General features: G+C 41.2%; 1 protein-coding gene across 10 annotated transcripts in view; it reads left to right on the plus strand.

The window, feature by feature from the left end:
• Nucleotides 1–24,788, plus strand: part of grid2 (glutamate receptor, ionotropic, delta 2) — a 514,233-nt gene that overhangs the window by 87,278 nt on the left and 402,167 nt on the right. For all 10 annotated transcript variants that reach the window (XR_008570124.1, XR_008570125.1, XR_008570128.1 and 7 more), the window contains one exon: nt 7,958–8,113. Coding sequence is in view for 5 of the 10 variants with exons in the window: in XM_054774557.1 (XP_054630532.1) it covers nt 7,958–8,113 (156 nt within the window). In the remaining 5 variants the exon portion in view is untranslated. The remainder of the gene's footprint in view (nt 1–7,957; nt 8,114–24,788) is intronic.

Consider the following 24,788-nt stretch of genomic DNA (forward strand, 5'->3'; position numbering starts at 1 on the left):
ACTTACAATTTGCTCTTCTGACTCTTCAACACGACCAAGTACGTTGGAAAGGCGTCGGATTTCAGCAACAGTTTGGCGGATAGTCCAGCTTGGTATTGGCCCATGTTCACAAAACAGCCCCGTGTGAAGTGCCGTTGACAGATGAGCATATTTTTCTCTTGCTGGCCGGGAATCAGCAACTCCAACCACTTCTGCCTGACGCTTGCCTCTTTAGACGCACCCCAACAAACATTTCCTGGGAGCCATTGCTCGACGTGCTACCATCCTGAACAGAGCGAAGCAGAGCGGGGGTGCTGGGCATGTCCATATAAGGAAGTCCGGGTTGCGTTGACATCAATGGAACTCTGTGTTAAAAAAACCTCTGTAAAACACAGCGTGCAGAACCGTCCAAAACTGCTTTCAGGTCTCACTTCTAAATGCGAAAACCTCATTATCACACGCGCTGGCATCGTCTAACACGAGAATACAACATTGTAACAGCATGTATAGGTCAGAAAAGAGGAAAAGCATAACAGGTCCCCTTTTAAGTGTTTGTAACACTGTAAGGAAGAAAAAAAGTTAAAATGAAGAAGCAAAAAGTTTCTTTCATACTGCTGCTCAGGTTTTTATTGGCATCTACATGTAGGTCATATTTCTGCGGTATAACGGATTTTTACACATTTATATATACAATATAAAATACAGCATATATAAATTTATGGTGTTCAGTAAATAATATTCATCCATTTTATCAATGTGTACACACAGCGTATTACTTTATTTTATACTCGGCTCAGAGCGAGTGAACATATTGTACACTATTGTCCGCCTAGCCCCGCCCACCTCTCTTGCTCACCATCATGGCGGACTTTCTGCACCATGGCGTACTACACTCTCTTCCATTCATTGGCGGCAAAATCAGCAGTCATTTGTCCTTGATTAGCAGTCAGTCATGTATCACGTGTTTTGGCTAGCTGCCTTAGTTATTTATTGATAGTAATTGCACGTTTTGTATGTTACCGTTACTGCACACACACATGCACGTCAAAGAAAGCTTCACTAAAGCAAGAACAGTAATCCTTGTGTACGTAGTTTCCTTTGTTGGTTCGCTGGCTGTCTAGCAGCATACAGTTGCATGTTGTGAGGACAGCACAAACCCTTTTGCAGGAAAAAATACAGATTTTGGTAGAACGTTGAAAATGTATGCCACAGGTTTGCATTGTAAAACTATAAAAACCTGTTTTGTGTTACCATTTTTGGCTTTCTTGGACGGATTAATTGGATGTACATTATTTCTCATGGGACAAATTGGGTTAGTGTCCATTTTGGTTAGAGTCGGACCTTCTGGAATGAATTGACTCATGAAGGTTCCACTGTATTTCACCGTTTGATCCGATGTGACGATAACTTGTTCATAACCGCTGCCACACTGTCATCATCCCAATGAGACATAACCTCTCTGGTTTGGTACCACCCGTAACTGAACTCCCTGTGTGGGTGTCCATCATTGTTCTTATCATCCTGGCTGCCTTTTGACACTTTACCATCATGGACGGATGCGAACTCAAAGGACATGTATTGCAGAGAAATCGCTAGTCTGTGATGTATTCCCTCCTGTCCATGAGCGTCCTTGAGCAAAAGTGGAGAAAGCTTGAATGCCTTCAGACGGGTGGATCAGCGTCAACGCCATGTGTGAATGTGAACAGCAAAATGGAAGCAATATTCCAAAGCACCTTGGGGGAAGAATAAGCGTTCCAAGACTATATATGTTCTATTGTTGACTAGAGTTGTCACAGTGGGGAGGCAGTGAGTGGTATATTTCATTTCACTGATCAGTTGATTGGACGAAGCTCTGGGAAGGAAAATAATCTTTTATTGGCCTCAGTAATCACCGGTCCATGTGTCCAAAAAGTTCATGGTGGGCGTTAGGATGCAGTGGAGTGGAGTAAACCACCTTGGTTTCACTACTGTCCATGACCATACATTACATCTGAATGGAATGCTAACAAAGGTGATTCTACCCAAACGACCATCTTTGGCATTGTAACGACCGTCATTTGACACCCCAAAAGAGCAAAAACCATTCTTGTCTGAATATGCCTATAAATACATTGCAACTTGCACCAATTTCTCAAACTCGGGCTGCCCTAGCTAGTCTAAGTAATCCTAGTGTTCGTCTGTCTAGACAAACACATGTTTGTCCCACCTAGTCATTGAGCATGAACTGATGAAGGCCGCTCTGATGGGAGGCAAAACGTCTTCTAAAGCGGTGTGTGCACTGATCCAAGAAGCTACAGAAATTACTTGAGAATTTTCCCCCAACATGCTCCAAAAGGTGGGAGAAAAGTTAACCCATTCATGTGAATGAGACAAGCTTAGCTTTGCGATGCGTTGACACTGCGTTCATGACTAGTTTGCGGAAATTATGCCACAAATTTTGAATACCTTAAACTGTTCTTTGCGCACTGCCACGCAAACCCGTGTAGTTAACACATACTTCACACCTGTTTACCACCCATTTACTCATTGGCACGCAGAATTGCATACCACTGCGGAGACAAAATGCATGCAAGTGTAAACCCATTTTAAGACAACCTGAACAATCCAGTTGCAATCGATTCAATGCGCTGAGACTGCAATGACCTGGATGAAGGAGAATATTCACAGGCCCAGAAATGAGCATTCTTTCTTCTTTTTCTTTGTTTTTATTTTCCTCAGCCGTCCAGAGTGGTTTCAGGGTAGTCCAAGGTCAATGGAAATATTTATGGCCAAAAACAAACAAGGAAATTAATACCAAACACTTGAACAACAGCAGACATTTAAATCAATACTTCTCAGCTAAACAATTTTGGATGCTGCCTCCGTTGTTGCAGATGTTGTTCTTAGAAAGGTGTATTGGGAATAGAATGAGTGATTTATTTCATGCTGACTCCCCATATGCAGTGAATGTAAGCTTTTATTTACATTCACTGTCACGAATTACAAAGATTGATGCAACATCAGCATGCATTTTGTGGTCATCCATAAAATTGAGGCATTGTTGTTTCAGTTAAATGATGAATCATAATGATACATGAAGCTTGCCATTGGTCTTTAACTCATTCAGTCCCGGCCATTTTTCAAACGACAACCCCTTCAGTAGTGGCCATTTTAGACAATTTTGACTGATCTTTCAAGGCACACAGGATATTGTGTTCTATGGCTATATACTGTAAACGTGGAACCTACCTAAAGAAAGTTTAGACTCCTGTCTAACTTTTTGTGAAAAGGCACATTTCAAGCATAACTTTCACTTTGACAGATATTTTTTGCTTTTGTGACAGCTGAAATATCGAAACAACTACACCAACAACACAAAAAAGGGGTTGTTTTACATCAAATTAATTTATTTATTTATAAATACTGTACAACACCATGAGCTATTTACAATTTTCACATTTGGAGCTGAAGTGTGTGTGCACGCGTGTGCGCGCGTGCATGTGCATGTGTTAACATTTCCCCACAATGTGTAACCTTCTGCACACTACACTCCTTCACGCTCTCACACTTCTTCCTTCCTGTTTTTAGCGATTCTTCCAATGACATGATCCTTGCCGAGCGCTTATCAAATGCACTTCTGCCATCATGTGGCCGTTTTCATAGCTTAAAATTGCTCTGAAGTGAAATGCATTAGTGTAGAGTTGCGTCATCACCGCATTTTGCAAAAGACGTATAAATACCTTGTTGGGATCAGGAGTTCGGGTTTATAAAAACTAAAAACTACGTCTTTGATATTGAATGAGTTAATGGAACTCACAAAAGTGAGCGGCTACAGCCTGACTACAAGCGAGAATATTATTGAAAGTAAACTAGGATGCACTTTAGCCGGTGTACAGCATGTATTGCTGTATAGATTTACTAACCACTGAAAATGAGCCAACACACAGCCATTATTGTCTAAATATCCGGCAACACCTCGAAGTGAACATACCCAAATTGTGTCCTTGGTGTGATTTATATAGTGTGAGCACCATTGTTATCCAGCACTGCCTTAATCCTCTTGGGCATGGAATTCAGTGGCGTTGCACAGGTTATTACTGGAATCCTCTTCCACTCCTCCAGGATGTTACACACCTTGCTCTCCTCCACCTTCCTTCCACTTGATGCCGCCCCACAGGTGCCGTGGAAGGGACATATTTGGCAACCCTATCACCTTTGCCTTCCACAGCAAGGCTGTCATCTTGCTGGTTATGTTGGAAAATAATTTGCCAAGGGATGGGATCATGCTGTGATTCAAAACTTCACAGTACATGTTGGAATTCATGTTTCCTCTCAATGAATCTCAGTGCTGGCAGCACTCATGCGGCCCCAGACCATAAGATACTGTACTATCTGTATACTGTATCTTACTATATCTTACTTTATCTATACTGTATCTTACTATGCATTACTCGAATTTGATGGATCGTCATGTTTGAGGCCGAAAGTTGCAGTGCTTTTAAACAATAGTTTGACCTATTTTAGAAAGTCCTAAGAAAACAACAATGGATCATTGCAACATACCAAGCAACATCCCCTGGAAAGCTCTGATCGGATGTGCATTCACGCTAGTGTGTCTCCTTTTAAAGTCCTTGTCGCAGTTGGAGCCATGACAGCCTGACAGGATGGTCGACCTTTTTGGGCATGTAGAAAGGGATGGAACATGAGTTTGGACTTTTAATTAATGTTCCGTTAACGTGACATTTAAGGAGTTTTAAATAATCAATGACAACGGGCTGCAGTTGTACTCTTTCCAACTTTGCTTGGTTATAGTTCGCAAACAAGTAAAAGGAATTCCGGCATGGTCTGAGCAAGGTCGCCACAAGTTCGCCCGAGCTCATCCATATTGCATTGTTATTAAAAGAACAAATAGTCAATCAGAGCAGAGGGTGTTTACAGTTGCCAAACGCAGACCGTTCCCATTATTGAAGGATGCATATTTCATGAGGACTTGGTGATGAAGCAGCAGTTGGCTTGAAGTTTACGGCCGCCTTCGAGCCGCAGTCACATTTCAAACTTGAGGTGTCCTTCTGAAGGTTAATTACATTTTGTGTTTAGTGGAAGAGGATAAGGTAAACAGGGATTGAAAATGATCCCTTACAGCAGGGGTGTCCAAAGTGTAGCCCGGGGACCTTTTTTTATATATATATTGGCCCGCGGCACATTCTAAAAGTATCATTTCATACGAAAACTGAAAAAGGAAAAACGGCACAAATGGAAAAATCAGCAGTAATTTTACAAGAATAAAGTAAGTAAGAGTAAGAATAAAGTAAGTAAAATTATTAAGAGAAAAAGTTGTCTCATTAAAAAAGTTTTATTTTTACAACAATAATGTCCTAATATGAGGGAAAGGTCATTTTAGTCGCATAAAGTTGAAATTTTAAAGAAAAATACTTTTTTTTTTAAGTTGCAATGTTATGGAAAACAAACCAAATAACAAAGTTGTAATTTTTAGAAAAGTAGGTTGTGAAAAATGTGGAAAATTCACGAAAAGAAAGTTGAAATAGTTGAAAAATAAAAAAGCAGAAATGAGAAAAACAGCTGTCACATTATGACAATAAAGTCACGATATTAAGAGAAAAAAGTCATCTAACAAGGATAAAAATTCACAATTTTACAAGAAACTACGAGGAAAAATGTCATTTTATTAACATTGAGTGGAAACATTAAAGAAAAAAAAATAAACAAATCAAAGGTTGGGAAAAGTAGGTTGTGGAAAAAGTCCTAACTTTCCCGGAAGAAAAATTTAAGATTTGAAATATTTGAAAAGTTAAGAGTAAAAATTGTAATTTGGGTGGAAGCATTCATATTAATAATACTTTCTCACCTATGTCACAGAGCTGAGATGGAGTTTTTCCTCAAATATACAGTAGAACTTCTTAGCTGAGCCAATATCAATGCGGCCTTTAACAGTGATGACTCGGGACTGGACGAGGAACTTAGTGTGACTTGAAAATGCTTGAGATTTTCAGTGAATGTGATGAGTAAAATGTGTCCCTATTCAAAGTATTCAACTATTCATCCATCCATTTTCTCCTGCCTACCCGGGTCTGGGTCGCGGCGGCAGCGTTCTCACTAGGGAAGTCCAGACTTCCTAGTCCCCGTCCACCTCTTCCAGTTCTACCGGGAGGACGCAAAGGCATTCCCAGACCAGCTGTGAGACATAGTCCCCTCCCAGCATGTCCTAGGTCTGCCCGGGGGCCTCCTCCCGGCTGGGCATGCGTGGAACACCTCACCAGTCCTAGTTCCCCGTCCACCTCTTCCAGTTCTACCGGGAGGACGCAAAGGCATTCCCAGACCAGCTGTGAGACATAGTCCCCTCCCAGCATGTCCTAGGTCTGCCCGGAGGCCTCCTCCCGGCTGGGCATGCGTGGAACACCTCACCAGGGAGGCACCCCCCCCCCCCCCCCCCGATGACCGAGCTCCTCACTCTATCTCTTAGAAACTCATTTCAGCCGCTTGTATCTGCGATCTCGTTCTTTCGGTCACGACCCCAAACTCATGACCATAGGGGAGGGTGGGAACATAGACAGAGAGATAGAGCTTAGAGCTTTGCCTTCTGGCTCACAACGGTTTGGTACAGCGACCGCATTACTGCAGACGCCGTGCCAATCCGCCTGTCGACCTCAGGCTCCAACCTTCCTTCACTTCTGAACAAGACCTCGAGATACTTGAACTGCTCCATCTGGGGCAGGACCTCATTCCCAACCCGGGGAGCAATCCACCCTTTTCCGACTGAGAACCATGGCCTCTGATTTGGAGGTGCTGAGTCTCATCCCAGAAGCTTCACACTCATGCTGCGAACCTGCCCAGTAAATGCTGAAGGTCATAGCCCGGTAAGGCCATCAGGACCACATCGTCTGCAAATAGCAGAGACGAGATCCCAAGGCTCCTGAACGGGACTCCCTTGAAAATTATGAACAGAATCGGTGACAGAGGGCTGCTTTGGCAGAGGCCAACGTTCACCAGAAACGGGCTCGGCTTACTGCTGGCAATGCGAACCAGGCTCCTGCACCGGTTCTACAAGGACCAAATGGCACGTAGTAGCGCGCAACCAATCCAAAATTAAAACGGAAAAAACTGAATTTGGGAAAAAATAAAACAGATTTTATAGGGCCCTATTCTTTCTACTCCTTTTTGGACATGTTGAATTGTGCAAGTGTGAGTAAAGATATGATTCTGTAATGTAACTTGTTCAGCATGTCCACTGTAAATACAATAGTTACCATTCTTTGGATTAGCTCTTATTTTGGAATGATCTTTGATTAGCTAGCAGATGGGCTATGTCCTAGATGTTGTAATAATAATTAAAAAAAAAGAAAAATCCATTAATCATGTCCAACATATGCATTATCTTCCAACCCTCTATGGGATTCCAGACCAATTTGCTCTGCAGTAATAGCACCAGACACGTCTCCTTGAGCAATATAGCCACAGCTTTGCCAACTTAATCAGCTACTGTAACCTTTCTGGTTATTAATGTAACCTGCAGTCGGTCACACGCTCACACACACAGACACACACACACACACGCACACACACACTATGTATGCTTAGAATCGCACCACTGCTCCTCATCTTCCACAATTAGTAGCCCGGTGGTTTCTGGTTTTGCAACTATGTTGAAATGAGAAACTACAAAGAAAAAGAGACCATGTTTAATTGAATATTATTATGCGTATATATAAAAATCCAATAGATTGTACTGCCAACGCTAGAACAGTTGACAGTCATCACAATGACAAACTCTGCTACTAAACATGCTGCCATCTTGGCGAGGTCCTCAGGCTGGCAGTAACTTTGCTCTGGTGTGTCTGTAACAGTTCTTTTGTCTTTCTTAATGCACAGTAATAAAACCTGAGCAGGAGTAGAGCCTTCTACGACTTTCCACCGGAATGTCAAATATATTACGCTTCTTTTTTGCTTCTAGTGTTGATTAAATAGCCTTTCTTTTCCACAGGCGCCATCTTTGATGAGTCGGCGCGGAAGGACGACGAAGTGTTTCGCCTAGCGGTGGCGGACCTCAACCTGAACAACGAGATCCTGGAGACAGAGAAGATCACCATCTCTGTGGAATTTGTGGATGGGAACAACCCCTTCCAGGCTGTGCAAGAAGGTAGGACCGCATCGTTGTTGTTTTCCAACTTTACATGTCCACTAAATTCATCAACACTCAGACCCACTCGACCTTCTCCAAGTGTCTTTCTGATATTAGCTTCTGGATGCAAACACATTTCCTTAAACTCAACTCTACCAAATCCAACATCCCTCACCTCCACAACCAAAGACTTTCAACTCTCCTATGACAGATCCACCCTCTCACCCCATTCCCGAATCCTTGGAATCATCTTTGACAGTAAACACACCTTCTCACAACACATTAAAGGAGTCACTAAAACAGCTTTTGCCTTCGCCCTTCTCTCTTTCCCTGCAGCTGAAACCTTCATTCATGCCTTCATCACGTCACACGCTGACTACTCTAACAGCATTCTTTAAAGGACAACTGCACTTTTTTTGCAATCTTGCCCATCATCTTCAATCCCTATGAGACTTAAACACACGTTTTTCCTCTTTTCTGTGTGTTCTGAAGATATAAGAACAGATAAAAACAGACAGCTAAGAATGCACGTTATGTGACACAACTATTCCGCCTATAAAGCCTTCAGAAAAAAACTTCAAAAAGCGCCAGCAACGCTCCATATTTACATAACACGACCTGCATATTAACCGAGGTACAGCAACGTTTTTATTAACATTGTTATGCCGAAGAACTACTTTACTAGCATAGTGACACCTCTCCACACCACACTACCTCACAGTGCCTCAGGCCACTTCCAAAAGGTAACGCTACTGTTTTGGAGTTTGGCAAAGTTAACGCTAGGTGTAGTGTTTGTTTCTATGTTGCTATGTGAAATCAATGTGCCCAGGAAGGAAGTTCCGGTAATGTCTGAAGTGACCAAAGCACAGCAAAGTAGTGTAAGTATTACATTATGAATGTACCTGTTACAGCATGTATATAAAACCTTGGTGGTTTTTGGAGGTGTTTTAATCTCAGGCTTTGTAGGTGAAATAGTGAAATAGGTGTGTCCCATTACATGCAGCAATTAGCTGCCTCATTTTTCTATCTTTGGAATGCACAGAAAGGACATACGTGTCTTCATGTCTCACATAAGGATTGCGGAGGAAGGGCAAAATAAAAAAAAAAAAATGCTGTTTTCCTTTAAGGCACACTCACCAGTCTTTATCCTTAAACCCCAATTCATTCAAAACTCTGTCACCCGCCTCCTCACCCATACCTGTTCCCGAGACAGCATCACCTCTGTCCTCCAGAACCTCCACTGGCTCCCTCCCTTTCTGTTTCCAATTCAGAATCCCCTTATTCACCCATAAAGCACTCCCACTCTTACCTTAAAGACGTGCTCCACCTCACACCCCTTCCTATATATCCACCGCTCCTCAGATGCAAACCTCCAACCTGACTGTCTCTAGGACCAAGCAGCGAACCTGGGGGGAGAGAGCATACTTTGTTGCCACCCCCTCCCTTCCGAACTGTCTTCCGCCGCACATCCGTGACACTGCTGCGCTTACCACCTTCAAGGCTAGCTTAAAAACACACCTGTTCCACACTGCTTTGAACTGATAACTCTTTAAAACACACACATTTAGTAATACATCACACTGCAATCTCAAGCTTGCCTTTTGTATGCATTTTGACTGCATTTGTTGCAGCTTTTTGTTTTTTTCTATCATTATTTAGCTGTTTTGTATTTCTTGTATTAGTTGTATTTCTATGCTTTTACCGGGTAAGCATTTTTGAAAAGTGCTCTTTGAATAAAGTGTATTATTATTATTATTATTATTATTTTATTTTACTGCCTGCACATTAAATAGTGGCTAAATAGTGAACATTGACATCTAAAAGTAATGAGTGCAGAAAACAAACTCTTTTAATAATCGCAGGTTACATAAGACGGTGTGCTGTAGGGGTGTCCTAGAATCGTTGACTATTTGACTCAGAGGAGTCTGATTCTATCAATCTTGCCGTGGAATCATATGAAAATGTCGTGTGATCAAAACTCTACCATTCTGACTATATGGGAGGTTCCCATGGCTGCTGCTGAGCACACATTTTTACAAAGAATGTCTTTGTTTTTGTTATAAATATCCTATTTTTATTCAAAAACAATCTAAAAAGTAATATGACGTGAGTGTTTATATGTAACACCTGCTTCAGTGGCACAATCCCCAATACCTGAGGTGAGCGCCCTCTTTGAAGGCTTTGAAGACCGTCAACGTCGACAGACGTATTGGCTCACAAAATGGCTACAAAAAAATTATCCTAAGTGTGTTGAAAAGGTTAAAAATGACTCCAGAAAATGAAGTGCAACTTCTGTCAGCAGCTTGTTACACATAACGTCACAACAACCAACAGCGTATCATTTAAAACAGGCCAGGCTGTTATGCCAACTTCATTTCACATCCAGTATGTACAGTGAATTTTAATGCAAGAAATTAGGGTGACAACTGAGAGTTTTGGCCTATTCTATCTGCACTTTTCTGAAGCGTGTCGACAGCCGCTGTGTTTTCGTTTTGTTCGCCTTGCTTTCTGTGTCCTTTAATAAATGAAGGTACTGTTGGTGCACACCTACCATGCTTATGTGTGGTTTAGCCTGTTTCTCTGAGGTGGGAAAAGTCACAAATGAGATGTGTTTATTTGTCAGGATCACTATTAGCTCTGCTCTTAAAAAAACAGTCAACTATTAATCAACTGTGGACAAAATGTAAGGAATCAGACTCAACTGTGAACATTTTTAGTCGAAGACAGCCCGAGTGTTCTGCACACTTGCACTCCCTGGACCTCAAGACTTAAGTCCCACATTGACCCAAATATAAGACGGTATTTTTACCGTAGGAACTAGTTTAAAGACCGGTTGTCTTATATATTCCATGTCAGCAGGTGGCCTCAAATGACTTGTCCTCAAGCGAGCTTTTGGTCCTGTCACTCACACTCGTACACCAGCTGTGACACAGAGACCTGCTGGAAAAAAGTGGATAAACGGTTGTTAGCAAGTTACCACACAGCCGAGGCGTTAGGATGCTAATTATAATTTCACTGATGCTTCTTAACTCATTCAACACCAAAGACGTATTTACAGTATATGTTTTTATAAACCCAAACGCCCGATCCCAAAGACGTATTTGTACGTTTTACCTTTTTTTACACGAGATGCAAAAAGAGGTGATGCTGTAACTTTTAGAGCACTTTTAAGCCGTATAAACGGCCACAAGGGGACAGAGGTGCATTTGATAAGAGGTCGGAATGTGAATTTGAATGTGGGGAAAAACACACATGGCAGCAAGGAGGAAGTGGAAGAACGTGTGTGGAGTGCAGAAGGTGTTACGCATCGTGGAGAAATTTTAACGCTTGCACACACACGCACACACAAGCGTGCACACACATGCACGCACACACAGTTCAGTTCCATATGTGATGTTATATTTGTAAATGAATTATTTTGATGTAAAACAATTATGTGGTGGTGTAGTTGTTTAGATGTTTCAGCTGTGACAAAGACAAAAATGTTTGTGTCCAAGTGAAATGTATCTTTTCACAAAAAGCTCTCTTTCTCTTTTTTTATTTTTAATTTTTTTATTTGGGAACTGAGATTTTCCTGAAACTTACCAATGTTCTACTGCTGAATACTAACGCTTTTTTCTGATGGTAGGTTACACGTTTATATAAACTTAGAACACAGTATTCTGTGTGCCTTGAAAGATCAGTCGAAATCGTCAAAAATGGCCCGTAGTGAAGGGGTTGTCTTTTGAAAAACAGCCAGGAATGAATGAATTAAAAAGTCTTGGTCGTCTTATATTTAGGTCAGTGGAGATTCTTTTTCTTCCCAGCTCAGGTGAAAGAGCTATTATAACACTTTTGCCCTGTGTGGGTGCTGCTTTGCGTCTCAGAATATCAACAATCCGTGGGAGAGACATGACAGCAAAATGTGACGGCAAGTGTAGCAGGACGCTACAGGAATCTGTGCTTGCTCTTTGACCCATTACACTGAGCCAACAGCATGTTCCTCCCGTCCAAGCTCTGTGTGATATTTTTTGCCTTATTGTCATTGCATTTAAAAAAAAATACTTTAAAGCTGTCATCTCTCTCCATTTTTCTTGTTGCGTGTATGGTGCAGCAGCCGCTACTCGCTAACTTTGCAAGGCAGATGGATACCAAGCACTCACGCTTGACACTTGACTTGGCTGGCCTCAGCTGTTAGGAAGTGGTGCACTTGGGTGCTTGCTCACCAGTGATGGGAGTAACGGCGTTAAAAAATAACGGCGCTACTAACGCCCCTACTGTTCTGTAGGGTTGTAAATCTTTTTGTGATAGACGGCTTGATTTGCATCTAGACACACAGGTTACGATACGATTTCAAAAATGATATTTTAAAAACAGAACAATTCAGTACAGTATACAAATAGTACGATTTGATACAGTGTACAAAAACGATATAATTCTGTGGTTAAAGTTTGTTGATGTAGACATTCATCTTGAATTATAAAATAAAGAAGCCAATTCTATATAAGTGACATTCTTACAGTATTTTCAAATATGTAAAATAGAACGTCATATCCCCCAAGCATGCTGTGAGGTACTGGCAAGAATAAAGTCAACAGAATAACACGTCAAATGTATTTACTTTTACACACGGACCAAAAAAAAGACTTGCTGAATGAGCATCTTTTTGTTTCATGGGATCAATAAGAAATGTATCAATGAAGAAACACAAGTCTTATCTTTCAGTCCAATCAATAATAATAAATGAAAGTGCCAAAGCCTCTCGAATAATGACACATTTCTTTAAAAGTGGCAAAAATGTGTTCAAGCAAAGATAAGTAACTATTTGCGACAGGAGTGCAATGAAAATGCTGTGTTAGCATGGACAAGTACTGTTGTCCATTAACAAGTCATCTAATTTACTAATCTAATCTAATTTAATTTTTTTTAGTAATGAAATGACTATTTAAAATGGTACAACGCTGTTCCTGTTACCGTCGTGAAATGTGGTGCATTATGCACTGATATGTAATAGTAATAGCAATATCTAAGCAATTATCCGCTCTCCAGTTCCCTCACATACGTGATGTTGAGTGCTTTAAACGATTCTTTTATTCTTTTAAGTGAAGGATGAGCTGATTCCTCGTTGCATATAAGGCTTGTTCTCATATCCAATTTTTTTTTAATTTTTTTTTTTAAATCTGTGAATCGGTTCCCATCATTCAAGTAAGAGCGTTTCAAAACACACAACTTGTTTGCAAACGGCACATCAGGGGAACCCAATGCAACAATGCAAAGTATGAAGCCGTCTGTCGAGTTAAAATCAGGATGGAAGGACACGCTCACACAGCGTATCTGACATTAATGCACCTTACCCGGCCACAGCGGACGGCTCTTCCCGCTGTACACTCTGGTTGTCCTGGTCACAATCGCCGTAGGTGCCGTAGGAAGCCAGTACGCCCATCTTGCAATCAGTGAGTGGTCCTCACGAGCCTCGTACACGGCCCACACACGGTACATCCCCAGTGAGTGAAACATACGACAGCCTTACATGGAGCACACCAAGCTCGCATGAGTCGCACGCTGCACTCCCAATTTAAAAGCTAACAAATCTTCCAAAAATTGCAAAAAAATTGTGGTAACACATACGTGGGGATGTAACTCCCGCTTTACAATGATTCAAAGTTGGATTTGGCAAACGACCTGTAGATTTGTTCTATCATGACATCACTACTATTAAAACATTTTTATATTTTTAAATAGCGGTGAGTCAGAAGTACAAATTGTGGCTCAAAGTGGTTTTATAGCCATTTTGGTGTTGTGGGCCGCACGGTGACAGAGTGGTTAGCATGTTAACCACACAGTCAGATCGGAAAGAAGTGGGTTTGAATCTCTGCTTGGGCATTTCTGTGTGGAGTTGGCATGTTCTCCCCATGCATGTGTGGGTGTTCTACGGGTACTCCGGTTTCCTCCCACATTCCAAAAACTTGCATGTTAGGTTAATTGGCGACTCTAAATTGTCCATGAATGTGAGGGTGAATGATTGTTTGTCTATATGTGCCCTGCGATTGGCTGGCGACCAGTCCAATCTCGCCCGAAGTCGGCTGGGTTAGGCTCCAGCATACCCCCTCGACCATAATGAGGATAGCATAGATAGCGTAGCATAGAAAATGGATGGATGGATTGTATTCTTATTTTTGGTGTATTTCTGGTCCGTTGTAATTCAGGCAGGGTGAATTGTTTTCTTGGTTGAATTGATTTCTTTGATCTTTTTGAATAATATTGCAATTTTTGTTTACAACTAGTCAACATTCCTTTCTATCTACATATGGTGGGCTGATCATCCAATATTCATATTTTTTTTTTATTTATTTTGATTGTATTTTTTATTTTTGGAAAAAAATTGCTTTCAATGCTTCCTAAATAGGGAGTTTGAACTTGAGAGACGCTGCAGCTCCAAAATAAATGAATAAAATCCAAACTCCAAGAGGTGTGAACCAATAGATCCATTGCACTAATGTGAGTAATGAAAAATGGCACATCACAATAAGCATAACAATGCAGACCTGTAATGTGGTCTGCATAGAGCCGCCCAAGTGGATTATAATTCCAAGAGAATGATCTGTTATCCAAATGATTTACTGCATTCTCTACCCTGAGGACTGTTTGTGTGTGTGTGTGTGTGTGTGTGTGTGTGTGTGTGTGTGTGTGTGTGTGTGTATGTTGATATATGCCGGGTTGTTTAAGGAGTGTTTAAAGCCTTCTGGATTAAATCACACGCCCTTTCTCCCACCCTCCCATCTTTCTTACTAACATGCTACCTAATTGTGGACCTGCTGCTGTCACTTTTATTTATATCTAACGTGTCTACAACCTTCTTTCCTCTTTATTGCCATAGTAACCCGGCCAGCCGTGACTCTCGGGCCGAAGCAGGTGGAGCTGTGCACGTGTGAGTGTGGCGAATATTCATGTCGCCGTCGATTAACGCAATGAGGATCGCCTAATTGGATAACTGGTCTATGGAAAGATGCATGTGGGGGGGGGGAGCAAATGACGAGCAAGGGGGAGACCACGGAAGGGGAGGCGACGCCATAGTTTTCTGGGCTTGTTTTTCATCACCAATTTGGGTTCACACGCTGGTCTGCTGCACATGTTTACACACAAATACATAACTAACAACTGCAGACATTATTTTGAAAGTACTTTTATATATATTTCATGTTATGAGAGTGTAAAATGCTGTTGACCTGTATACGGGACAAATGAACAGAGGGCAGACAGAAACTTCTGTCCATATCCACACAGTCGTATATGCTACAATTAACACCTTTTATTCAATTAAACACAGTTTCTCCGACAGCTGCCGTGTATGTGCCACTACTCCCTGACGCCTTGAAGGGCTTGTTGTGATTTTTTTGAGATGAAGTTGTATGACATCCCCATCAGCAGTATAGTCCATTAACAGCGACTTACCCGCCCACTTGGTCTCCTAAATCCGGTTCCGGTCGGATTTTGGTAATGAAGAACACAGTTCTGCTCAGTTGCTGGGGACATTTAAGAGTTTGGCTTCTCAAAACAATATGCGTTCAAAAGAGTAATTCATTTGCACAAAAAAAATACCTGCTCAAAAAAATCTGACCTCACAAAATGCTCAGCATTATATTTTTCTCCCACCGTATCCCTGCTCTCCTGTGGATACAGTACGTAAACAAGATGGCTCCATCGCGGAAGAAGAGTGGTATTACCGCGAGTGTGTAATGGCATACGAGTGAGTAATAAGACATAACTCAACGTTAGCATTGGGAAAGTTCCTTGTTGTTGTAGTATCTCGAACGTAATGTGGCTCGATCGCATGACATTAACAAAAAAAAGATCCACATCCTCCATTCTCACTGACATTTGCCACTTGATTGATAGCCAGGACAGCCAGTGTACCAGTAATCTGACATACTGTATATAGTCATACACGCCGACACTACTGCTAGCTATGAGATCTCTGAAGTGGCACAAAAGAAATGCACACCGCTTTAACAGCAATCTGCTGAGCTAACTGGCCTCCAATGTATTTATTATAAACTTAAGAATAGGCTTGAAACTGAGTGGGGAAAAAGGACAAAGTAAGAAAACAACAACATACCACTTCCACACTGAATGGGAGGAGAAGTGAGGAGTGTCATGTTAGCTGGAAGATTAATGGCTGCAAGCTAAGCTACTGTGATGCAAGGTAATGTCTCATCAATGTAACATCACTGACGCCTAGTGAACAGAATACTACATATGACTTGTCTTTTTGGCTAATAGGCCACAGTCAACCACCAAAACAGCGATCATTTATGAATTAATTTTTGAAAAACCGCAATAGAGTGAGGGAGTAATGTTATTAACTTCAGATGGCCAGAGCTGCATTTCAAGTATCATGCAGCTAATTGTTTACCTACCTCGTCATGCGCTTTCAAATGTAAGTCATGCTTCTCAGCTGTTGGTGTCAAACTCATGTGTGTTACATTTGAACTCATCAGCACTATTAATGCTGACTGAGTAGTTTATTCCTTACTGCTGTTGCAACATTTGTTCTTTTGCTGCTGTGTTGTGCCATATACTTGTTAATAAATGACCGGTGCTCAATCAGAGCTATGCCAAATTATTTAATTAAAACAAGGTTTTTCATATGTAATTTTCTTTGGGAAATAACGGCATGCTCCAATCATTGGCTGCTTCTAATTACAGCATTACGGTATTCATGTCAATGTTGATCATTAATAAGCCTACCCGTAATGTAGTTCACCTGCATTGTGTCCAAACTCCATCCATCCATTCATTTTCCATCGCGCTTGTCCTCATGAGGTTCACCGTTGAGCTGGAGCCTATCCCAGTTGACTTCGGGCAAGAGGAGGGTACATCCTGCAGTGGTTACCATTCAATTGCAGCATACAAAATCCAAAGTTTGAATGGGCGCTAAAAGAAAAACACTGATTTGCCAAACAAGTTGATGAACCACGTGACTTGTTGAAGATATTCCACATCTTGCAAAAATGTTTGCCTCTTTGATCATTCTTCATGCAGTAAATTGTCTTTTTGCCACTTGTTGACGTGATTTAAAAAAAAAAAAAAAAGATTGCGTTGAGGCAGTTTATGAAACGCAATCATCAAGGCGGCCTTAGACAAAATGTTTAAAATGATAATACACTGCTTAATCTTCACAAGTTAATTGAAGTTTCAAAGGATTAATAGTTAGTGAAATATATATACACACACACACATGCACATATTTTTAATACCGAGCTTTTGTCTTTTTTTTCCTGTTTATCTGCTGTGACACTGGAACTTGAGAGGAATTATGTGCTTGTAGTGCTAAAGTCAGCATGAAGTGACTGCCTTCAGGCTGTGAGAAGAAACACGAGACTTTTTACATGAGCGTGATGTGAATAACTAAATCAGACTTTGGCGCATTGATGAGTACACAGGCAGGCGTGCGATGTGTGCACTTGGAAAAGAAACTTTTTTTTTTTTTTCAGCTAAATGTAAATGTAACCTTTTACTTAGGGTATCACATTGTCTGCAGTTATTTATTGTAGTCTCCTTTTTTTGTTCAAAATATTTATTTACCGAAAAGTATTTTTACATAACTCTCTAGTTACGCCACATTATTATACCTTTTTAAGCAGTATATTTAAGATTTAATGCACAAACCAACATCAATGTTAACTATAAATGATTTATTTTGTCCCTGTTTGTGGAATAAAATACAAAAAGTTTTAAATGCAATTTCAATAAATCATACAAAATAAACAGTTAAAGTACATCAAATAAAATATAAATGCTACTATTACCGCTATTTCAACTAATACTAAAAATAAAATTATTATCTCACAATTTGACAATTTCATTTCTTAAAATATGTTTGAACAATAATAATCATAACAATAATCGGTAATATTATGAATGTAATTATTTTTGCTGTTATTTAAGGGTTTCTAGTTCTTAATCATTCATTCATCCATTTTCTGTCCCGCTTATCCTCAATAGGATCACGGGGTTATGCCGGAGCCTATCCCAGCTGACTTCAGGCGAGAGGCGGGGTGCACCCTGGACTGGTTGCCAGCCTATCGCAGGGCACATATAGACTAACAACCATTCACACTCACATTCTTACCTATGGACAATTTAGTCTCCAATTAACCTAACATGCATGCCCCAATCGAAGCCCATATTGCTTTTAAAATAGAGGACAAATAGTTTTTCACTTGTAAAATGTTTTATTTATCGCACAGCACATCAACCATGTGTGATGATGAATTTGTTTTTGTGCATGTACACAGAAGTTGGGACGTTTTTTAAATTCTTAAAATGTACATCCACCAGAATTTACTAGAAATTGGTATCAGTCCAACTACTCGGTCATCTGGACAATAAAAGCGTTGAATTTTTTAATTACAGTGTTTCTGCTGTGAGCCTTTGTTTTGGCACCTTCTCGGGCCCTCTTGTAAGGATATGTTTGCTGTAATTCCTGGTCCAGGAAGACTGTCTTACACCTGACATTTGTGTACCTCTGTTGGCAAAGCTCGCTGTGTGCACTTTAATATTCTCTTGTTGGCTGCCGTCGATGGACCAGGCGTTCTGAATCCCCTGACTAGCATTTCTGAGATTACGGCTTTTTATGTTGGGTATCCTTATGGGAATGGAAGAGAAGAGTCATTGGTCCTCACAACATTTCCAAATGAAAACTAAACCTTGAACCTTCTGATTAGACAAGTGACTTGTTATATAGACTGAAGTTACCCTGCACTCATCCATCCATCCATCCATCCATCCATCCATCCATCCATCCATCCATCCATCCTGTGTACTGCTAGATTGATTGCTACCTTGTTTGTTGAGGAATGACTTGTTTGCTCTTGTTCCGGATCAACAAATTCTTGCAGAAAGTCTTTCCCGAAGGGTGGGACCGACTCACTTGCAGTTTCACTTCAACTCACTCAATCCCAGCCATTTTTCAAAAGACAACCCCTTCTAATATCGGCCATTTTAGACAATTTTGACTAATCTTTCAAGGCACACAGAATATTGTGTTCTATGAGTATATAAACATGGAACCTATCAAAAGAAAAGTTTGTTTCTACCTTTTTCTGTTCTTTAGTAATCAGCAGTTGAACATAGGTAATTTCAGGAAAATATTGGTTCCCGACTAAAACCAGCTTTTTGTGAAAATATACATTTCAAGCATTCACTTTAACGGATATATTTTTTGCTTTTGTGAAAGCTCAAATATCTGAACTATACCACAATGTAACACAAAAAAATGGGCTGTTTTACATCAAAACAATTTATTTACAAATATAACACCATGAACTAGTTGCAATTTTTTTGTTTGAAACTGAACTATGTGTGTGCATGTGTATGCACACGTGTGCGTGTGTGCGCATGCGTTAAAATTTCCCTGCGTTTTACACTCCTCCACGCTCTGTCACTTCCTCCTTCCTGTCAAGTGTGATTTTTCCATCCACATGATCTCTGCAGAGCTCTTATCAAATGCACTTCTGCCACCTTGTGGCCGTTTTTATGGCTTAAAATTGCTCTGAAGTGAAATCCATGAGTGGAGTGTTGCATCATCACCTCTTTTTGCCTCTCTCTTTTTGCCTCTCTCTTTTTGCCTACATATGAATATGTAGTTGTGATCAGGAGTTTGGGCTTATAAAAACATAACTATGTCTTTGGTATTGAATGAGAGAGTGGTGTCCCAATAATAGTTTTTTTTAGGACTGACCTGATGAATATACTTTAGGATATTGATAGTAGAAAGACAAATTTATGGCATACTGTTAAAGCTCCAATTAATACCTCTAGTCACCTAACAGCACAGTCATCGGGTGATTTGGTGTACAAAAGCAAATAACCACCGGGGTCTCTTACTAGCATTGGCTGCGGCTGTAGGCAAACACCTGATGTTTTTGTTTTTTTGATCAACTCCTTAAATTGGCAGTAGCTGCACTTGAAATATGAGTGGTCAACATCCAGCAGCTTTATCTACCTCTGCATGCACTTTAAAATGTTAAGAATGGTCCCGCTGCTCAGCTGTTGGTGTGGAACTCATGCATGTTACAACATCGGTTCTGTTGCTGATGTGCTGTGCAATATACTTGTTGGTAAATGACCATGTGGTCAGAGTGCTACATTTTTCTTTCCACTGTCTCATGCACGCCAAATCACTATTAAAGTTTAGAAATGTGCTTATGTTTTGGGGTTTGTTTTTTTTGTCCCGGTTTTTATTGCCGTAAGATAACGTTTGTTGGCAATGGGCTGTGTATGAATACAACTGACTTGACTGCATTTACTGTATATTTAAAGTTGCTGCATTCACAAAACTGATCTGTATTAATGTTGTTTTCATGAGCTGCTTTCAACATCCTCCACCTGCCAGTCAGCATCGCCCCGTGCGCACTGACATTCTGCCATCATGGAGCAGCCGCTGAGGGTTTCATGTCCTTCTCATGTTGACACATTGACAGGTGGAACAAGTGATCAGCTCGCCACGGACTGATTCACTGTTGGCAGTGTGTTCTGGGCCCTCAACAGTTTAATTTGTAAAATAAACTCGTGAGCTACCGTCATTTGACTTCCGTACGTCTGCCTTGCCGTGTCTTGTTAGCTGACGGGCAATTAACCCCAGCCAGTGTTGACACACACGTTCTGCCCATGGCGGCCATCTTCATACACTTGTAAATGCTTACTGCAGTCATTCTCCCATTTGCAGTGAAGTCTTGCTGCTCCAACTTCATTGCCATCCATCTGAGGCTTGGCGTCCTTCAGTCTTTATTTAGTGATGAATAAGGAGTGTCTTTCATGAAGGTGCGTTTGGGGGGGGGCGGCGACCATTTTTTTTCCTTCTACACAAAAGGCAATGTGCTAGTTTGTGGTGGAATCCAGCAGCTGACAGCTGGGAACAAAACCAGTGGGACACTTTAATTTTTTTTTTTTTTTTTTTGGAAGCGTGCGCGGCCATGCGTGCACTCAATTTGGGGATGGTCTGTTGAGTCTCATTTGAATAGCCGTGGTCGCTTCAAGTGCAGCTCCATTGAGAAACGTTTCCTTCCTGCCCCTACTGAGCCTTGACAGTCGCCCGCAACACTCTCCTCTCTTTATTGCTTGACTGCCAGCTTTCTATAATACACAAGTATCTCTGTGTCATCTTGTTTTTGCTTGGACTCTTTTGTGACTGAAGAAAATCTGCCTCTCTCTTTGACAGTACTTTTAAGTACAGTACTTTTATGCTGTCTAACATGCAAGTTTCTCTTGATAGGACTTTTTGTGTTTTAATGGAGAATTTTTTTTTTTCACTAAATTTTGTCCATTTTATATTAGGGCTGCCAAATGATTAAAAAATGTAGTCAGATTAACCCTTCAGACGCCTTCAGAGTTTATTTCAGTTTTGACATTACGATTTCAAAAGGTTGTAACTTGAAAATGGTTAGAGATCAAGGCATGCTGTAAATTAGAAACCATCTGTATGACCCGAAGTTTGTGATGGGAGTACATTGACTCATCTAATGTGCATATTATGACATCAGGCTCAGAATGTGTCAGATCCTTTTGTCCACGATAGCGGCTCAACAGGCTCATGAAAATGTCTGATTCATTTGTGATACTTTTCCTCATCTCTCAAGCAAACGCAGCCGTCATCGTCGTCATTTTTAGCGGGACCTTGAACACTGCTGCCTGCACCGCCATTATTACTGCTATTATTACATAGATACTGTAAATATAACGTAGCTATCTATTATGGCTGTGAATATTCTCATTCATCCAGGTCATTGTATTCTCAGGTCATATCTATCTATTAGCAGTGTATTTTTTGCCGAGGAGTCTCCCGTGTATGCCATTTCCACGTTTTTTGGGGTTTTTTTTTACATTCGCGCTACCCCCTAACCATTAGCTGTGTTTTGACAACCCACCACGTCCCCTCCTGCTACCCCGAACACTGTTTAGCAACGCATCGGCTCAAGTGTACTGCGTGTTGACTGTCATGACAAGCGGACGCGCTGCTGGACGCAAGGGGCTTCAGCTTATAAACTTTGCATAGAAACGCCCGCAAATGTTGCCCTGATTGAAGTTACAAATGTTCGCCGTCTCCTGGTGAAAAGTTTAAACCACATGAAGCACCATATTTACAGAAATGGCTTGTTAAATTCAGCAACTTTGCTTGTCGCAATTTTGCGACTTTGGCGCTTAAAGGGTTAACACTATTCTCTTTAATAGTAACAGAACATTTGAATCACACTTTAAACCGGGTTGTTATGAGCAATGAGGAGTTGGGTTTAAGACATCACCTAATTCAAGGTAAATTTACATGTTTTCAGTGTATTTCCCAGCATATTTCCCGCTAATTGTACATCCAAATTAAGAGTTATGAACTGAGTGATAAGAACATCCACTTCATGTTTTTCTTTATCTTTCTGTTTATATATACACACACACCCATGCATTATAAAGGTATTTTTGTGATGTTCGGAGTGTCCCTGAATGCATCTGGCGTTCTTGTTATGAGAATGAGGAAGTGTGGTTCCCAGGATGAACGGACTAGAGACGTGTGTGAGTTGGAGAGACATGCAGTATATGGTGTTGGAACTGTACTGCTGTTGATGTGTTCAGCTCAGACTCTGACCCTGTCCACACAGGAACCTTCCTGAGATTTCTTTTTTGGCGGGTTGAAAAAAAGTCGCATCCATACCTACCGTGCCAGATTAGTAAATAGTTGCATCCAGATGGGAACGAATCACGGAGTGACAACAATGTAACATACAACAACACCTACGTGTGGCGCTTTGAACAAACACACGGGCGCGGAACCACGTGACAAACCAAACCACAGAAGCCAGCGCACCCATCACGTGCGTGCTCACGGAGTCAGTGCGCCGTGCGCTCGTTGGCTGCAGAAGGCACAAGTGTTACACGTCATCCGTAATCAGACGCAGCGAAAGTTTCTCCTGCACTAAAAGTGATACTTACCCCAAATTTTGCCCACGTTTTTGCAAGTAGACCGCACACACTTGCAAGTGCGGCGGGTCGGAACCGCTGTCTTAAGTAAGTTTGATCAATTGCAGAATTAGTCTAGCTTCTGCTTGGAAATGACAGCGCCACAGCTGTTGAACTCTGGTGGGAAAAAAGCACCCTCAATTCAAACCTCACTTCAATTCAATTCCGATAAAACAGCTTGTCCCCAAGTCGAGCACATCATTGTCTTTGCTAGCCTGTCTTCGGCGTCGCATGCTCGGCTCCCGGTTGACTGTCAGTCAGCTCGCTTGGTTGTCATGGCGACTCGTCGACATACTCTCCTTCTCCTTGACAAATGCGTGACGTGCGTAAGTCACTCGAGTGGACTTGTCAGCAGTTTAAGGATGGGGAGGTGTGGATTGGAGACGACTGGCAGAGAATGTCACCTTCTTGGTGTCTCACACACACACACACACACACACACACACACACACACACACCCCCCCCACACACACACACACACACGTGCACACATGTGCACACATGCTAATGAGCAAAAGCAAGCCACCAGCCATCGTAACATATACGAAAAAATGCAGGGTGATTAAGTGAAGAAATCAAGTGTCGTCTTAGGCTGTGTTCACGCTTGTCCTTCCAAACTCAAATGGGATCTGCTGAGGTGAATACATAGGTTGTTTTTATATTCTGTTCTATTTACTAGCTTAGATTTCTTAGATTACATTTCTAAAATCTGCTTTTAAAGGGTGCCGGTTTGTCACATACACACACACACACACGCACACACACACTGGCGACACTTGCATTTTCTCTTCCATATATGTAATTTTAGCATGGCATTTTTTGCTGTCATTTTAACACTGGTCCATGTCCTTGATCTGTGTTGCGTTCACATTTGAGCTCAAGTTATCTGAACCACACCAGATTTTTTAACCGAACCAAACACGACGAGTGTGAACGCACCCTTAAATTGTTTGGAGAACTGAGCTGATAATCTGCATGGAGTCTGCATGGAGGAGTCAAGGTTATGCTGAGAAAATAACTTGTAGCAGCACATTCATTGGACGCAAGTTGCTCATCTTGTAAGCTGCATTCAGATAATGAATTTGGTCACCAAGGTAACCCAGATGTGTCCAAAGATGGAAGTAGCAGCAGCCACATGTACACTGAGCTGTAATTACGCCGGGCGTCTCTTACGTCCAGAGTCTCAGGTATCTTCACTTACATCAAATAACGTCATTCTTCACATCAAAAGCTATAAAAAAGAACATTTTCTTCTTCTAAGTTGCTTACTTTCTCGTTCAGTCCAGTTCATTTTATTAAGCCCCAAAGCGGACCTCATGAGAGCGTCTTTTATTGTGGGAAAAAAAATCATCCCTCAAATCTTTATCTTGTATTTTATTGTTATCCCTCTAGTGTCAATTTTGTGTCCTGAGGTTCTAAAGAAATTTGTAACACCTGCTCATGGAACTCTTATTGTCTCTCTCATTCAATAATGTTGGTCGGCAGTGTATCTTTTGATTTGCACACTGTTGTACAGGGATGGCATCCATGTTGGTTGGATAACTGTGGATTGGTTTCTTCACTTAACCACTTCAGCCAAATATAAAACTGAAAGAGATTGTGAAAGTCTTCCACGGTGGTCCTCGGTGTACGTTGCTCAAAGTCCTGAAGTTTTGTGGTTACGTGTGCAGTGCCATAAATTAATACTGTCCAAAAAAAAAAAAAA

This window comes from Dunckerocampus dactyliophorus, chromosome 4, assembly GCF_027744805.1.
Source record: "Dunckerocampus dactyliophorus isolate RoL2022-P2 chromosome 4, RoL_Ddac_1.1, whole genome shotgun sequence".
NCBI lineage: Eukaryota > Metazoa > Chordata > Actinopteri > Syngnathiformes > Syngnathidae > Dunckerocampus > Dunckerocampus dactyliophorus.